This window comes from Heteronotia binoei, chromosome 8, assembly GCF_032191835.1.
Source record: "Heteronotia binoei isolate CCM8104 ecotype False Entrance Well chromosome 8, APGP_CSIRO_Hbin_v1, whole genome shotgun sequence".
NCBI classification, from domain to species: domain Eukaryota; kingdom Metazoa; phylum Chordata; class Lepidosauria; order Squamata; family Gekkonidae; genus Heteronotia; species Heteronotia binoei.
The window spans coordinates 87,757,217-87,774,840 of NC_083230.1; the positions used below are offsets into that span (position 1 = coordinate 87,757,217).

Here is a 17,624-nt window from a genome sequence, read left to right on the forward strand (position 1 = left end):
TCCTTGTGGCAGATAGGAATCAAAGGCAAGTTATTACCCCTTCACATTTTTTAAAAAAGAGTGTTTATGCCTTGAACATAGGCTTCCCAATACCCCCCCACCGCCCTGCCGGGGGACCCCTGGATTATCAGCCTCCTCCCTCACTCTCCAAAAATGTGGAAGCGGGGTGGGGGTGGGGAAACGGCACGGTGTCTCTTTCCCTGCGTGCCTCCCTCCCTCGCAGGCTTTAGGCTTCCCCCTTCCTCTGGGTCACAAAGACCCGCCGGCCTGCTATTCGCTCCAGTCCGGCACTGTTTTTTGAGGTAGAGGCACCAAATTTTCATTATAGTATCTAGTGACTCTCCCCAAAGTATCCCCCAAGTTTCAAAACGATTGGACCCTGGGGTCCAATTCTATGAGCCCCAAAAGAAGGTGCCCCTATCCTTCATTATTTCCTATGGAAGGAAGACATTTAAAAAGGTGTGCAGTCCCTTTAAATGTGATGGCCAGAACTCCCTTGGAGTTCAATTATGCTTGTCACACCCTTGTTCCTGACTCCGCCCCAATGCCTCCTGGCTCCACCCCCAAAGTCCCCAGATATTTCTTGAATTGGACTTGGCAACCCTACTTGAACATGAATGGGTCCATTAAATTATTTATAACCATATTTACTCAGAATGCTGTTAGATGAAAACAATGGTTTGGGATCATGGGGTAAAGAGAAGGTTTAACCCTTCGCTCATGCATTTTCCTTAGCTAGTACTGCCCCCTTAAGCTAATAGTGTTGTTTGATGCGCTAGGAAAAAATATGGGCACTAGTATATATATTCCCAGCTGGCCAAATATCAGCTAGTTGGGGATTTAGATCAGGGCATGGTTAAAGCCCACCTTAGCACTTTTGCTCCAAGGAAAGAAGGAGATAAGAGGTTGCTTTTAAAATAAAACTCAAGGTCCAATAATCTTCCATACTTACTCTCTTTATGTCCTCTCTGTTTGGAACGGGGATTCAGAAATACAGGTGTTCCCCACAAAGAATAACCATACACAATCAGAAATGCTTACAGCAAATCCCCCCTCACTCTCTAAATGGTGGCAATTCCCCCCACCCCAGCTTTTTCTGCTCTTAGATGCAGTTTCCTGAAAAGAAAGGCCACAAAATGAAACTGGCTGCATCCTGTGTAAAATGGCTGCCTCATACTGTCTTCACTTTCTGAAGCTTTTAACCCTGCAGGCACAGGGACTGATCGCTTTACACATCAGGACATGCTGCACAGCCTACCTGTGCACAGCACTGTAGCTTTACAACTCAGCCAATTCATATTTACTTAGAAGTACATTTCACATTAAAGAGCCCCGTGGCAGAGAATGGTAAAGCTGCAGTACTGCAGTCCTAAGCTCTGCTCACGACCTGAGTTCGATCCTGGTGGAAGCTGGGTTCAGGTAGTCAGCTTGAGGTTGACTCAGCCTTCCATCCTTCGAAGATCGGTAAAATGAGTACCCATTTTGCTGGGGGGAAAGTGTAGATGACTGGAGAAGGCAATAGCAAACCATCCCGTAAAAAAGTCTGCCGTGAAAACATTGTGAAAGCAACGTCACCCCAGAGTTGGAAACGACTGGTGCTTGCACAGAGGGCTACCTTTACTTTTTAAAAAAATTCACATTATTCAATACAACTTTCATGCAGTTAAGAATACATAAGGATGCAGCTTAGATCTGGTCTGTAAATGCTGCAGTATGAGATGGCAGAATGGCCCATATGATGCCAGACGGCAAAAGCCTGACTGACATTTTGGATGCTCCTTGATATTAGAAAACAAAATAAAACACCCCTCTTTGCAAGAAGATAAGTGCAAGGGAGGGTCAAAGAGAAACCTGGATTTTCAGGGAGCCTAGAGCCTAGAGTGTAGTTAGTGAAGCCAGCCTGTTTAATAAAGTTCCATTTTGCTGTCTGCTGCAAGTGCTGTAGTCTTTGTAAACAAAGAGTGTCTAATTACCCATCTAACGACATGATACTAGTACAGCACTTAACAGTCTCTTATTTTCTCAGGATTTCTATAAGCAATTGTTATTAGGCTGGGTCATTTAAGTCATGGTCTGGATGGTGTCTGAATGGAGCACTGAGACTTTTTAAAGTGCAGGCCCTAGTCTCGAAGGGTAGGTCAGCCTCTTTATTGAAACAAAACCCCAAAACCGCATGTTGGCATGTTCTGCATCAATGAAGCAAACCAAATCTGCTTGTCTACATAAGGAGATTTCTTCTCTGGGGCTTCTCCTCCAAGCTAAAGAGCCCACTTGACAATTTAAAAGGGCACGAAGAGAGACTCTGAGGTGGGAGCGTGGTGCTGTGGTTAATTTTTATTAAAGTCTCTCCTCACCCCTTATTAAAAGGAACTAGCCTAGTCAGGGAGAATGGTTCTAATTGGATGCATACAAATTGCTCAGGGTAGAGCCTTCCACTACTGAACCTTTGCATTTAGCATCCTGCTGCTATCTGTTGAGGCACTGCAGAAATAGAGCAGCAGGATGCTGGGCTGTTGAAAGGCTCCATTTCATTCCTCGCAGTCCAAAACTTTCAGACAAAAGCTGCCTTCACCCAGATGCCAATCACAATTGCTAAAATTATTGGAGGGGCTGGGTAGAAAGAACTGTAAGTGGAAGACCACAAGCATTCGCAGGAAAGAAACTTTTTTTTAACTGGCAGATTGATGATATCTCTCAGTATGCATAATCACAAAGACTTGGATTTTGCCTCCCTCACCCACCATCCAAGGAGAGATTGTTACATCCATGCTGACTGGGTTCCGATTAGTTCCCTGCTATGCTGCCAATGTCATCAAACCCAATGCTATGCAAAGGAAACTACCTTAGAAGCCCAAAATAAATTGAGTCAATAGCCAGCAAGGATTTAGTGGCCAGTGATATGCAGGGCCGGCATGCTTATTAAGCAAACTTAGGCGGATGCCTATAATGAGGCCCGGGGGGGGGGGCGAATTGGGCATTCCCCATGTGACTCCCAGTGGCCACCACCATACTGGGGTAGAAGCTGGGAGGGTGGGGGCCACCCAGCATTGTCGCAAGAGTACTTGCTGCTGTGTCACTGCAGTTCTGGATTTGAAACTCAGAGATCAAATCCCTATTTCCAAACTAAGAAGCAAAGCAGCACTGAACAAACTGGGAAGTAGAGGCAGTGGGGGTCTGGGGGTCCAGTGGCAAGACGTTTTGGGGATGCCAGGCTGCCAAGGGTGATTGAGATGAGGCCACCAGCTGCCTGTCTGCCTGTCATGCTGGGGTGCACCCCTCTTGCTGCTGCTGCTGGGGGTGGAGGACAGGAGTGCTTGGCCAGGCTGGGTGGGAGGTTCCCCCCTGGTGAGAGAGAGATGCCTGGGCTGGGCTGGGCTGGTCTGACTGCTCCAGCCTGGCCAGAAGGCCAGGAGGGAGGTGGCCTGGGGCCAACAGGAGGGTGGGCACCCCTCCTTCCTCCCCCTCCTCCCACACCCTGTCAGAAGCGAGTTCCAGTTCTGGGAAAGGCCTCCACTTCCCAGGATTGGGTGCTTGCACCAGCAGCACCTCCCCCCCCCCCCCCGAGTCTCTCCAGCCAGGAGTCGACCAGGTTGCTGTTCCCTGGAGGAGGACAGCCGGGAGAGAAGTCACTTTAGGAACAATAATATAAACAACCAAAGGTTATAGTGACCAAATTACTATGTAATAATAGTGTGCATGTACAAATAAGCAAAATTGACAAAAGAATTGCAAAATTCATAAATAATCTTCCACAAAGGAGTCCCCATGTGCAGGTTGTCGACTTTAGAAGGTCCTGCTTCGATTAAAACTCTTCCAGCATAGGGTGCTCCATAAATCATAAATTCTTAAAGAAGATATCCCCGTTCAAAAAACGCTTACAGCAACACTTCTACTGCATTCCCCACTGCTTATCTACTATTTTTAATAATTATATGGGAATACAAATTCTCCAAAAACTTTAAACCGGCATCATGCTCACAAGCAGCTCAGGGAAATCAGTGGTGAAGGGGCCTTACCTAGGGTGCCAAAAGCCCTGATGCTGCCCCTGGTGATATGGTGAGAATTGATTTACCTCAAGAAAAGAAACAGCAGCTCTCATCCTGGAACAGACAGAGTGGACCTACAGGGAAGATGAAAACCTAAATAGTATTCCACTAGTTATGTTCTTAGAGCCAGTTTGGTGTAGTGCTTAAGTGCATGAACTCTTATCTGGGAGAACCGGGTTTGATTTCCCACTCCTCCACTTGCACCTGCTGGAATGGCCTTGGGTTAGCCATAGCTTTGGCAGAGGTTGTCCTTGAAAGGGCAGCTGCTGTGAGAACCCTCTCAGCCCCACCGACCTCACAGGGTGTCTATTGTGGGGGGAGAAGATAAAGGAGATTGTAAGCCACTCTGAGTCTCTGATTCAGAGTGAAGGGTGGGGTATAAATCTGCAATTCTTCTTCTTATAGGAATAAACCGCTTTAAAAGGGGTTAAGGTAGATTGAGAGAGAATATGTCTATCAATGGTTACTAGCCATGGTGACTGAGGGGAACCTCCACATTCAGAAACACTAAATTTCTGCATCCTAAAGTCAGTAGGCAATGTCATGGGAAGGTCTTGGCCTCTATGCCCTATTGTTGGTTGTCCAGAGCAACTGGTTGGCCACTGTTTGAGACAGGATGCTGGACTAGATGGACTACTGATCTGATCCAGCAAGGCTCTTCTTATGTTCTTATAGTCCAGCCAGTAAAACTGTTCTTTCATCCAGCAGCAATGCATGAAAAGCTATCGGATTTTGCTTGTAACCCAGCAAATTCCATAAACTGCCACCTATGCTGCAGAAGTCAACCCAGGCTGCTCTCTTGGCCTTAGGCAGCCAACTTTGCATTTCATCTTCACAATGATGCAAAAAAGCTAACAGGCAGAACTTGACCTAGAGATAAACACCCAGCCACTAGCTCCAGATCAAGCATGTTCCAATACAAAAATGTGTAGAAGATGGAATGCTAGCAGGCACACCTATTAAAATTCTCTCATCTTCACACTTATTAAAGGTTCAATACCTCTATGCTCTGCTGCATCTGGCCACCTTCTCTGCAGGAGATTGGATGTACTTGATCAAGGATAAGTGATTCCCAAAGACACATCCATCCTGAACTGAGTCTGCGACACTACTTTTCAGTGCAACAGAAGAGAGAAAAGAAGTGGATCTTAAAAATACTAGGCTGTGCGATGCCGGTAGTTTTCATCTTTTTAAGATTTCATCTGTTTAAGGAACCTGGAGTCCATCTGGATGAGCATCTGGTCAGCCTGCCTGCAGATGGGCTTGATAACTTCTGATTTCAGAAAAAAATATTTGGCCATCTAGGAGTGGCAGGTCAGAAGCAGGTCAGAGTGGCAGGTCAGAAGCAAATCTAAGAGTTAATCTATCAAGTAAGGACCAAGTGGAATCTGTAAGAGTACAGTAAAAGTGCAGTCCTTTGCAAATTGGCATCTACAGCAGCAACTTGATTTGCAGCTGTTAGAATACAGACTGCCTCTCTGGAGTAGCAGGGTACAAACTTTGATCCTATCTTTCTCTCCTAAGACTGGCCAAAGGGGCTGCTGCTGCTCTGATCCAGGGTTTAGTTTGAGCTAGGAGTTCTTTCAAATGCTGAAAATTATGGAATCTTCCTTAAGGAAGATATTTTTTACCATGCAACTCTTCTGAGCCAGAGGATGTGGCTTTTATGCAGGCTTGATTTCTTGCACCATTCTTCTGAGATATCTATCACTGTCATATCCTCCTCCTGCATGATTCAACTGAAATCCCATATGTATTAGGGATGCTCTAGTGCCCACCGGTTCAGCTTATGTCCTGTTCACTGCTTGAAAACAGAGGCCTGTTTTCTTCAGCTGTCCATGAGATAGTTTATCAATCTGTTTGCGGGTATTTGGCAGGTTGTTTCACTGTTCTTCTTACTAAACTTGCAGTATAGCACAATTGGCTTTTTGTGCATGTGTAGTCTCACACAGCTGGATTGAGTTCTACTATCACCCATCCTTTCTACATAAGTGTTCAACTCACCAGGCAATTGTTCAGATAGACAATTAAATCATTCACACATATACATCAGCCATCAATAAATATTATGTTTCAGTAAAGTCCTGTGCTTCATTGGAACAGAATGTCTAGAATGCTCTTCCCCCTGCCTACCTCCAGATTTCTCATTTATAAACAGTTATAATTGTGAATCTGAATGAGTGCATTAAAGAATTATGACTCCTAAGTTGACAAGGGAGAAATTCACCGCCTGCCGGGTGATTTGAAATTTCTCATCCTTGCTGTTTTAGACTCTAAAATCCCTTTCAATTTCACTTCAGCCTTGTACAAATTGACCCTGTGGTTGTTTAATAATTTCTAGAGTCCTGTGATAACTTAAAGTTTTAAAAAATGTTATTCCCGTAGAATAACTTGAAGAACTGGAACTAGTCCAAAAACACTTAAGCTGGAACAAAATCATGTTAGACTGTAAAATACCACAGAATTCCTATCATGTTTGCTGCATCAAACTAACATGGTTACTCACTGGAATTATTATTTTCTTTTTCCTGACTCTGATTCCCCCACCCCAGAAAAATGTACATTTTTCAATGTTACATGTGTGTCAGTGAATCTGTGTTATGTAGTGCCTCCCATTGGGGGAGGAATAATTTGAAAATCCCACCCCACCACTATAAAACCTCCCATCCAGGATTTTCTAAACTTTCAGAGGCTTGATCCAACTAATTCCCCCTTCCCCCTGATAGGCCAAAGACGTTTTACAAAGGGGGATAATCTGTCCATTCTAGAGTAGTTTCATTCCCCATCAAGGTATTTTAAAATGTTTTTTTTTCTTTTATTTTCCTTGTTTATTTACAGTGTATCATATTTTTCTGCAAAACTGGGGAGTCTAAAGAGAAGGCTGAATTAATAACACATCTGCACAGCTTTCATCTTCCACACAAGGGCCAACCAGTTTACTATAAAATATACAGTGTAATCCTAAACTGAGTTAACATCCTTCAAATCCATTGAAGTAAATGGCCTCTGTTGCCAGGTCTTCCCTGACCATTGGTGGCAGGGCTGACCCTAGGGTGCGTTGTGCTCCAAGCAGAGTTGCTGCATTGCACACCTCCCCCTCCTGCCTCCTCCCCTCCCTTCTTCTATTTGCGTGTGGAGTCGCATTGCGGCACTGTGCTCCAGTACCCGACCCCCCGGCATGCTCAGAGGAGCAATGCTAGCCTCCCCCTTACCCACTTGGACAAGGGCATTTCAATAAAGCATTCTCTTAAGAGAGCACAGGACGCATGCAATGAGGCTTCACTCCCCCACCTTCCAGTTCCAGAAACCTCGTTGCATTCTGTGGTCTCTTGAGAGAATGCTTTATTGAAATGCCCTCGTCCAAGCGGGCAAGGGGGAGGCTGGCGTCACTCCTCTGAGCATGCCAGGGGGGTGGAAAGTGGCCTTCCCACCACTGCCAACCTAGCACAGAAGAGTGATGCCAGCCTCCTCCTTACCCACTTGGATGAGGGCTTCTCAGTGAAGAGTTCTCTCAAGAGAGTGCAGAATGTGATGAGGTTTTGCTTCCCCCTCCTTTCTGGAACTGGAAGGGAGGGTGGGAGCAAAGCCTCATCACATCCTGAGCTCTCTTAAGAGCATGCTTTACTGAGAAGCCCTCATCCAAACAGGTAAAGAGGAGGCTGGCATCGCTCCTCTGAGCACATCGGGGTGTGTGTGTGAATTAGGCATCTGTCTGGGGTACCGGGAGGGAGGGAGGGAGCCAGCCCTGATAGGTGGGGTATGGGTGAGATAGGGTTGTTGGCTAGGCCAGCTCTGTGTTGGAAAATACCTGAAGACTTTGGGGGTGGATCTGGGAGAGGGCAGGGTTTGGAGAGGGGAGGGGCCTCTGCATGATCCAATGCCATAGAGTCCACCCTGCAAAGCAATCATTTTCTCCAAGGGAGCTGATCTCTGCCAGCTGGAGATCAGTTGCAAAAGCAGGAAATCTCCAGGCCCCACCTAGAGGCTGGCAACCCTATTAGGTTGGAAAACTCCTGGCGATTTAGGGGTGGAGCCTGAGGAGACCAGGGACCTCAGTGGGGTACAATGCCATAGAATCCACCCTCCAAAGCAGCCATTTTCTCCAGAGAACTGATCTTTGTAGTCTGAACATAAGTTGTAATTCTGGGGGATCTCCAGGTCCCACCTGGAGGCTGGCATCCCTAGAAATGCATTTCACATCTAAATGGTACATAAATTGTAAAGAGAAACTGTACAGCATGCATATACAAGACTTTGTAAAATTGCAGCTGTTTAGTGCAGCTGATGTTTCTGAATTGGTTATAGCCTTTTAATTGATTTTTCCCAGTGTTTACACTTTTGTTTTACATTGTATGTTTGTATGGCTTGTTTTAATTCATGATATTGTTCAGCTTCTAGTACTTGTGGTGGATAGTCTACAATTAGTTCAAATAAATAAAAAGATCAATAAAGAAATAAAATGAAGCTACCAAAACCAACACCAAAAATGGGGACAACAAATCTATTGTCAAAATACAAACACATATTTTAAAAAGAAGAGGAATTGGAAGCCTAAATGTGGCTTTTACTAGTACAGTATAATGATTGGGGGGGGGGGGGCGGTCCCTACCTGCTACAAAGGCTTTAGTAGCCGAGCTGCCTGGTCTCCTGCTGGGTAGGAATACTAGATCATCACACCAGTGCAGTGACATCACTTCCAGGTTTGCATTAGAAGTACCAGAAAAAGAGGCCATCAGTGTGATGCCAATTTCCTATGTTGCTGCCCCCACAGTCCTCCACTGGCTGCCAGCACTGGGGTAATGTTTACAGCTGCCAGTCTCCAAGCAGTAGCTGGAGATGTCCTGGAACTATTATAAGTGATCTCTGTTATATACTATATACTACAATTATAACTGCAGTGATGCTCTGTATTCTTGGTGCTTGGAGGGGAGAAGAGTGTGTGGGGGGGGCTTCTAGTGTGCTGGCCCCACTGGTGGGCCTCCTGATGGAACTTGGGTTTTTTTGGCCACTGTGTGACAGAGTGTTGAACTGGATGAGCCACTGGCCTGATCCGACATGGCTTCTCTTATGTTCTTATGTTCTCTTATCTCCAGGCAACAGAGATCAGCTGGAGAAATTGTTGCTTTGGAAGATGGGCTCCATGGCATTATGCCCCATTGAAGTCCCTTCCTTCCCCTCCCCTCCCTAAACCCCACCATCCTCAGATTCTACCCCCAAAATCTTCAGGAATTTCCCAACCTAGAACTAGCAACCCTAGTCAACATACCTAAGATCCACTTGCAGGATGGAGAGCATGTCATTGTATCCTTGATCCAAATTTGAAAGTATTACTCTGCTGCCGAGCTTCTACAGGCCTGTATTTTTGAAGGAGAGCTAGAGAAGGTAATTACACTTCTTGTAAGTTTTCCAGCAGACTGTTTACAAGCAGCCTGTTGTTATCTGTTACAACTCGGACCGACAAAGCTTTTGTCATCAATCAGGCACTCTTGCTTTTACATCTCTGTCTCAATCAAGCCTCCTGTCCTATTTTCCTTTCCTACAATGTAATTTTGTCATTATCTCTGTACACATGGCCTCTGCTCACTCCTGATACCAGATAAAATTCTTGTTAAAACAATAGATAAAAGGCATGGCCCCAATTTTCCATAAGAATAATAAAAAGGGAGATAGGTCCTTAGTCTGTAATGACAAGTTTGGGAAAAGCCAATAAAAGCACAAAAAAGATGTTAAAGTATTATTAATTTATAAATAGCTCCATGAGACAAGCTATTTTCAAGAGCTCTACAGGACTGATAATAACTTTACCTAAGTGCCTTATAAAATGTGACCAGTGTCTCTAAAATCCTAAGAGATGGGGTGTGGTGGGGGAGGGGGAGAGGAACAAACATACACAGGCATCTGAAGTTGTTTTCTCTGCAAATGCTTTTCTGCTGAGCAGTTACCCTCTGCCCTCTGCTTAGGAGACACTAGCAGTTTGGACTGTGAGGAATAATTGTGACTATTTGGCCAATGGGTGGGTCCAACTTTGGCTTTAGTCGAGACTTAGGGTTTCCGGCCCTGCTGGGTAACTTTTGGGGTGGTGCCTGGAGAGGGAGCACCTAGCAACTTGTGGGAGATTTGGGGATGGGGACATAGGAGTACCTAATGAGGGAACCTCAGAAGTGATGCAGGGTAGCTCTAGGAATCTCTGGGAACTCTATCATTTTACTCTATGGCAAAGACCATTGAATTAGGAAAAATTCCTAGAGTATCACCATTGATCCTCTCTCTTTTTCTCCCACTGCTAAAATTAGCAAATTAGCAAATTAGCAAAGGCAATGGACTGAGGCCAGGGGTGGGCTGTTGCCTGCTAACCTGCCAGGGTTCGTCAGTATTTTTATTTATTTATTTAACCCATTTATTAGCTGCCTTTCTCCCATGTGAAACTCAAGGCAGAAGTTTGCTTTTTAAAAGCCACAGCAGGGCCTAGTTATGGATACTTTGCATCTTGTATAGTTTAGCTCTGGAGGTCCCTTGTTCAACTGTTGCCGCAGTCTTTAATAGCAATAGTAATAATCAGGGCTTTTTTTTTTTAGCAGGAATGCACAGGAATGCAGTTCCAGCTGGCTTGTCATCAGCAGATGTGGCCTACTATGCAAATGAGTTCCTGCTGGGATTTTTCTACCAAAAAATCCCTGTGTGAAACAATGGTGATGTCAGGGTGTGTGGCCTAATATGCAAAAGAGTTCCCATTGAGCTTTTTCTACAAAAAAAAGCCCTGGTAATAATAATAATTTACACCTGCCTTTTTGCCCTCATCAAGGCTATGGAAGCGGCTAACAAATTAAAAAAAAAATATATATATATATATATATATATATATATATATATATATATATATACTGTATAATAAACCCTATCTTGAAAAATGAAACAAAAACACATCACCAAAACAATTAAAACCAAGCAAAAATGAATGTGTAAAGAGCCATCAAGCTGTAGCTGACTTGTGGTAATCCTGGTGGGGTTTTCAAGGCAAATGGTTAAGCAGAGATACTTTGCCATTGCCTTCCTCTGTAAAGTCCTCCTTGGTAGTCTCCAGTCCAACTGCTGTTTAACTTCTGTGATCTCATGAGATTGGACTGACTGTACAATGCTATTTCACACCCCCAAAATATACACACAAAAACGTGGACATAACAACTTAAAAACTGGGCAGGAAGGAGGGATCACCGAAGGGATGTCAGACTAAATTTTCAAAGTCTTTGCCTGCTGATGTAAGATGGCAACAGAAGGGGGCAGATAAGTCTGTCTGAGGAAAAAGTTCAGGAATTTTGATGCCACAACAAAGAAAGCCCTGTCTCTGGTTGCCATCTTAACCTGCATTAATGAGATAAAAATAATATCCTGCTTTATAGGGCTACTTTTACAATCTATATGTAATTGTAGTGCTAAACAAATGTAGTGCTGCTAATCATACCTGCAGGACTGCCTCTCTTGGTATGTCCCCTGGAGAGCACTGAGCTTAGGCGAACAACATCTGCAGGAAGTCCCTGGTCCAAAAAGTGTCTGGCTGTCCTCAACCAGAGCCAGGGCTTTCTCAGCCCTGGGCTCCAGTTTGGCAGAACTCTCTACTAAATGACGTCAAGGCCCTGCAGGACCTGTTACAGTTCCGGAGGGCCTGCAAGGCTGAGATGTTCCACCAAGCATATGGTTGAGGACAGGAATGGTTTGGCCAAACAGCTGCCTCTCCCCCTCTTCCCCCATCATCAGGAGTTGAAATTGTGAAGCCATTTAGGTGATGTGTTTAATATATGCTACCTGTTGTTGTTTTTTATTTCTGCATATCTGTATTTTGATTCATGGATTGTTTTATGCTCTAATGCAAATGTTGTGCTTGCTTTGCAGGGAGAATGGTATACAAGTTTACGAAGACTACTACTACTACTACTATCATCATCAACAACAACAACACTATGTAAATTACTATGTTTGATTTAAGTATTTTATTGTGGGTATTGTGCCTCTAGTTTGACCACCAATTTTGTATAGATGGATATTAATTATTATCTTTTTTGGCTCCTGTGACTTTAACAGGCAGAAACGAAACAAGGTAAGCTTTCTCCATTGCTTTATTCTGGGAAAAGCTTTTCAACTTAAATGTATGCTTGTCATGCCTGAACAAAAGATCTCCTGCTACTGTAAAACTGTCACCATGTTAAGCTCCTAGGACATGTCCTCTATTTACAATTGAGTTTTCTGACATACAAAGATACAAGTTTCTTCACTCATTTTCTGGCCACTTTCCCACATGACGTATAAAACATGAATGCGGAAATGTTAACTTGGTTCACAATCTTTAGAATATGCTGTCTGTGGAAGAGAGGAAAGAAAGGAAAGAGAAACACAGAATGTTACAGCGAGGGAAAAGAAGACATTTGAGCCAGCCTGACATTTTCTTTGGTAAATGTACAGTTTGACTTCCAGAAATGGTGACATTTTAGGCTGAGGGAAATGCCACTAATCTGCTGAGAAATGGTTTTCAGGTCTGCTTCAAACTGCATTTGCAAACCAAAGTGGAAAGATATAGATGGGATGGCAGAATTTGCTTCTGGAAACGTTGGTTGAAAGTAAAGAGGTGGAGGCCCTGACCTGGATTGTCCAGGCTAGCCCAGTCTCATCATATCTTGGAGACTAAGCAGGATCGGCCCTGGTTAGTCTCCAAGATATGCAAAGGCACCTCTGAATATCTCTTGCCTTGAAAATCCTACTGGGTCACCATAAGTCAGCTGTGACTTGAAGGCATTTTCTACTGTCAAAGAGCTGGGGATGGAGAGTTAATGCACAGAAAGACCATAGAACTGATGTTATTGGAATTTCATTTAGAAAACTAAAACACCTTCCTATTAAGTCTAAGGGACACTTCACACACTCCATCATGGGGCTCTGGGTAGTATACATAGAGTTTCTAGAAGGTCTTCCATTTGGACATTGTCTAAGCCCAGACCTGCTTAGGTGCAGCAAGGTACTGTGAAATGAAACCATTCCATGGGCTTTGCTTTAAGTATGTACACAAAATACCTTATACGTAGACCTAATAATGTAAAATATTAAGAGAGCCAGTTTGGTGTAGTGGTTAAGTGTGTGGACTCTTCTCTGGGAGAACTGGGTTTGATTCCCCATTCCTCCACTTACAGCTGCTGGAACAGCTTTGGGTTAGCCATAGCTATCACAGGAGTTGCCCTTGAAAGGGCAGCTGCTGTGAGAGCCTGCTCAGCCCCACCTACCTCATTTCACAGGGTGTCTGTTGTTGGGGGAGAAGATATAGGAGATTGTAAGTTAGGAGAGAGTTGGGGGAGAAGATATAGGAGATTGCAGTTTGATTCAGGGAGAAGGACGGTTTATAAATCTGCAGTCATTGTCGTCGTCTTCTTCAAAATATGAATGCAGATGTATTTGTCACAGAGCTAGCCTGGCTACAGGTGGCAGAGTTGGCAGGTGGGGATATGTGATATTGATGTTGCCAACATCACTGTGTCACTTATGGGTGCAACCTGGAAGTGACAATGGGCAGCTCTAGGAATCACTGTAAACTCTATGAAGTTATCCAGTGTCATTTCGGGTAGTACCTGGAAGTAATATACTGGCATAGAGCCAGCAAGTGTTTTTCCCCACACACGACTGCTCAGCCACCATGGAGTCCACATTTCCTTGTTGAATGCACAAACCAAACTATCAAGCCCCCAACAAGAAGCCATGTTTGGTTGGATGATGCATTTGTTTTGCTAAATCCCATGTTCCCCGGACCTATTTTTAGACCATAAAGAGTAATCTTCTAGTCTGCACACCCAGTAGTCCACCCAATCCAATACTGGCTAATCCACAAGGTGGGCAATCTTTTTGGGTCCAGCTGCTGAAAAGAAAATATATGCATCTATCTGTGATAGAGTTGCCAGGTCCAACTCAAGAAACATCTGGGGTCTTTGGGTGTGGAGCCAGGAGACTCAGGGGGTGGAGCCAGGGGCAAGGGTGTGGCAAACACAATTGAGCTCCAAAGAGAGTTCTGGCCATCACATTTAAAGGAACTGCACTCCTTTTAATTGCCTTCCTTAATTGGAAATTATAGAAGATAGGGGCACTTTCTTTTGGGGCTCATAGAATTGGATCCCCTGATCCAATCTATTTGAAACTTGGGAGGTTTTTTTGAGGAGAGGCACCAGATGCTATGCTGAAAATTTGGTGTCTGTACCTCAAAAAATAGCCTCCCCCAGAGCTCCAGAAACTCACTGATCAATTCTCCATTATACTATATGGGAACCGGTCTCCATAGGTTATAATGGAGTGCCCAGCAGACATTCCCCCCCCCCGCTTTCTGATAATCCTGAAGCGGGGGGGGGGGAGGACCTCCAAACTGGGGGATCCCCTGTCTCCAGCTGGGGATTGGCAACCCTGTGAAAATATTGGCATGATGGGAGGCAGACAGGGCTTGTACTTGGTGAGACGTGCTTGGAAAAAACGAAGTTCCAGAGGACCTGTCAGCAGCTCAGAAATTTGACTTCTGCAGGTCTGAGAGGTAAATGCTAGGCATAAGCCAGCCACATCTGTTGCCTTCTGCTGCACTCCTGGCCCCAGTATTGTTGCCAGTGCCCTGGTTGCCTGGGAGCCAAACAAAACAGTCTGATATGCTGCTGTTGGAACAAGTGCCATGGATTGGTTACCCCTTCTTCTAATCCATTGGTTTTAGACTTGATACTGGCTCTAACTTTTATACCTGCTGGTCATTCAACACAGGAAGCAGACAAAAAGCCTTAACATGATGCCTTGAAACATTTTCCTCCCCACCCTTATCTAGCCTGACAAAATGTCCTAGGGGAACACAAAAGGTTGTGTATCATTTTGTGTAATTTTGGCTGGACTCAATAAAAGGAATTGCATGACTTTTGTAATGGGAAGGCTTTAACTCATGACACATTGCATCCTGACCTAAGCTGGGTCACGGCACTGATAGAATTACCACTTTCATTTAATAAAAGTTTAATAGAAAGTGAAAGATAACAGCAGAAAGAGAGGTGGAAAAGAAGATCAGGGAAAATATTTATTAGACTCTTTGAGCAGGAGTGTTACCTAATGATCAAGGTCAATCCTACATATCTTTTTCCACTTCCAAAATTTCCTGTTGTTTCAAATTTCTAGGTTTTCTTTTAAAATCAGCATCTCTTAAAAATCTCTTTATTTTCAAGATACTGAAAAAGAATGTTTGTAATGAGCTCCCAGCGGGAGAAATTTCAACTGTTCATTGGTTTCACAATGTTGCAAGTGATTTGGAAATCGGGCTGGAAAGAAATATTGGTTGCATTGCATTTTTTATGATCAGCTTGAGTGCAAGTCTTACGCTCATATAAAAAGGATCTGATGTTGTCCTCAATTGCTCTGGCAATAATGTTTCTTTTGCACATGATAAAAGCAGAAAATCAATTGTTTTCTTCCAGGGGTTCAAAGATGCTTCACACATTGCTCTTTAACAGCCCGAGCTTTTACATAGCTGATGAAATTCCCTGAGCTCCTGTTTGTTTTCTTTAAACAAGAGAAAAGTAGCATTTATAGGCTATTTAGTCAAAAGAATGGGCCTCAACTTGGCTTAACAAGGCAGAGAAAAAAAAATACCTGTGATCTAACACTGAGGTGAAATTTAGGCTTAGGGATGATTTTTTTTTATTATTATTATTTCTCAACCCTGTTGATTTTCTCTAAAAGTCAGTGTTTTTATTTCACTTCTTGTTTGTGCTAATTGAACCTGTGATTATTTATGTTTGCATAATTTTCTGTTACCTTGCATTTGATTCCCCTTTCCCACAAAGGGTGTCTATGTTTTGACATTATTTGTGTGTTACTATCTCAGCATTATAACAACACAAACTGGGGTGCCAAGGGGGGGGGGAGAAAGCCTTTATAGAACAGGCCTTTGTTATTTATTTTGTTATTTAGCATATGTTACTCTCATTCTTTTGCATTTCATTTATTTGTTAATTTATATCTTCATTTTTATTACTTCTGCTCTGCTGTTTCCTTCTTTGTATGTTTCTAATTCTACCATCTTATCCACCTATACAGATTTGTCTCAGTGCTGGCTTTCAGTTGTTCATAGCTTGTTTTGTAATGTTGCTTTAGCATTGCTTCTGCTTTGTGAGGGCAGGGGTTGATTGTGTGCTCTGTTTTTGTACTTTGGACTGAAGGAGTAGTCTATTTTTTTTTTTAAAAAAATAACAACTAGTTAGACAGATAAATGCTTCCTTCCAGAATGACTTTTCCTGAAAAATTATCAGCTGTTTAATTACAGTGCTTCCTTCTCTTTTGGTCTTGTGGAAGAACTCTTCCTCTTTTGTTTATTTAAGTACAGTTGCCGTGACCTGTGGGCCCCAGGGTAGCCTGATCACGTCAGATCTTGGATGCTAAGCACAGGGCTGCATTCTGACTTTTGTGTATCCTAGGCACTTTTGCTTTCCTGGACCCTTCCCATCATAATAATATCCATATTAAAATTTTTAAATATAACTTTGATATTGCAGTCTTGAGGGGGGGGGGGCTGAAAGTGCTTTGGGAGCAAACTAACCACTACACAAGCGCAAATGGGACTTGTGCTGCTCTAAAACCATCCCCGCAGGTGCAAATGGGACTTGCACGCTCTACGCCCGCCTCAGCGCACACCCACCAATGGCTGCTAGCAGAATGGTGCCACTCCCAGCCAGCGACAGAACTGGGGTGCACACTGCTACTCCGGTGTACAAGTGGGCGGCCCCGGAGGCATGGCCACCATTAGTTGGCTCCCTAACACCTTCCAGCCCAGGAGTGTTCCCCGTGAGAGATGCAGAGTTATGACAAGGCAAATCCTGACGTATCCCATAGAGACCCATGGATCCCCAAAACAAGGTTTGCTGCCACTCCTGCCGCAGCCTCAAAATCCCTTTGGGAGCCGACTAAATGGTGCACCAATCCCCACACGCCCTGGATGGAACAAACCTCTTCTGCAGCACCCAATCACAGCCCCCCTCCTACAAAGCCTCCTGCTCCAGTCCAGCACAAATCTTTAGGTAGGGTAGGGAGCATGGCACGGGACTCTGCCACGAAGTTCCCTGCCGTGTGGACTGAGTGTGAGGGCGAAAGCACTTGGTGGAGGGAGCTGCACAGAGAAGGCATGTAGGCAGTACAGTGTGAGCTATTTGACTTGCGAGGAGGAGAGCAAAGTCTCTACTTCGTGGCTAACCTTTCTTGTTTCTGAGCCCCAACAGGTATCCCCCCCCCCTTCGGAGTGTTCACACATGGATGGGTAAGTGCAACTGTGCACCCCCAGTTTCCTCCTCCTCTCCTTGCTCAAGGCCAGGTGGTCTGCAAGTGTCTCTGGCAATTGAATCAGGCAGCAGGCTCAGGCAAGGGGCGGTTGCTGGCCCCCCTCCCCCATGCTGCTACCGGCCCCCTTTCCTTGGTCTGTCCTCTGCTGCGTTCCCACCCCTGGCTGGGCACGGGAGGGGGGTGTCTGGCAGCTGATCCAATGCTTGTGGGGAGGTGGGTCAGAGACTGTCCCTTTAAGAGAGTCCCCAGCTG

General features: G+C 44.5%; 1 protein-coding gene across 1 annotated transcript in view; it reads right to left on the minus strand.

The window, feature by feature from the left end:
* Positions 1–16,936, minus strand: part of ISX (intestine specific homeobox) — a 31,186-nt gene extending 14,250 nt beyond the window's left edge. Inside the window, exon 1 of the mRNA XM_060244436.1 lies at positions 16,735–16,936. Within this exon, the coding sequence (XP_060100419.1) occupies positions 16,735–16,936 (202 nt within the window). The remainder of the gene's footprint in view (positions 1–16,734) is intronic.
* Between the last annotated feature and the right edge of the window lie 688 nt (positions 16,937–17,624).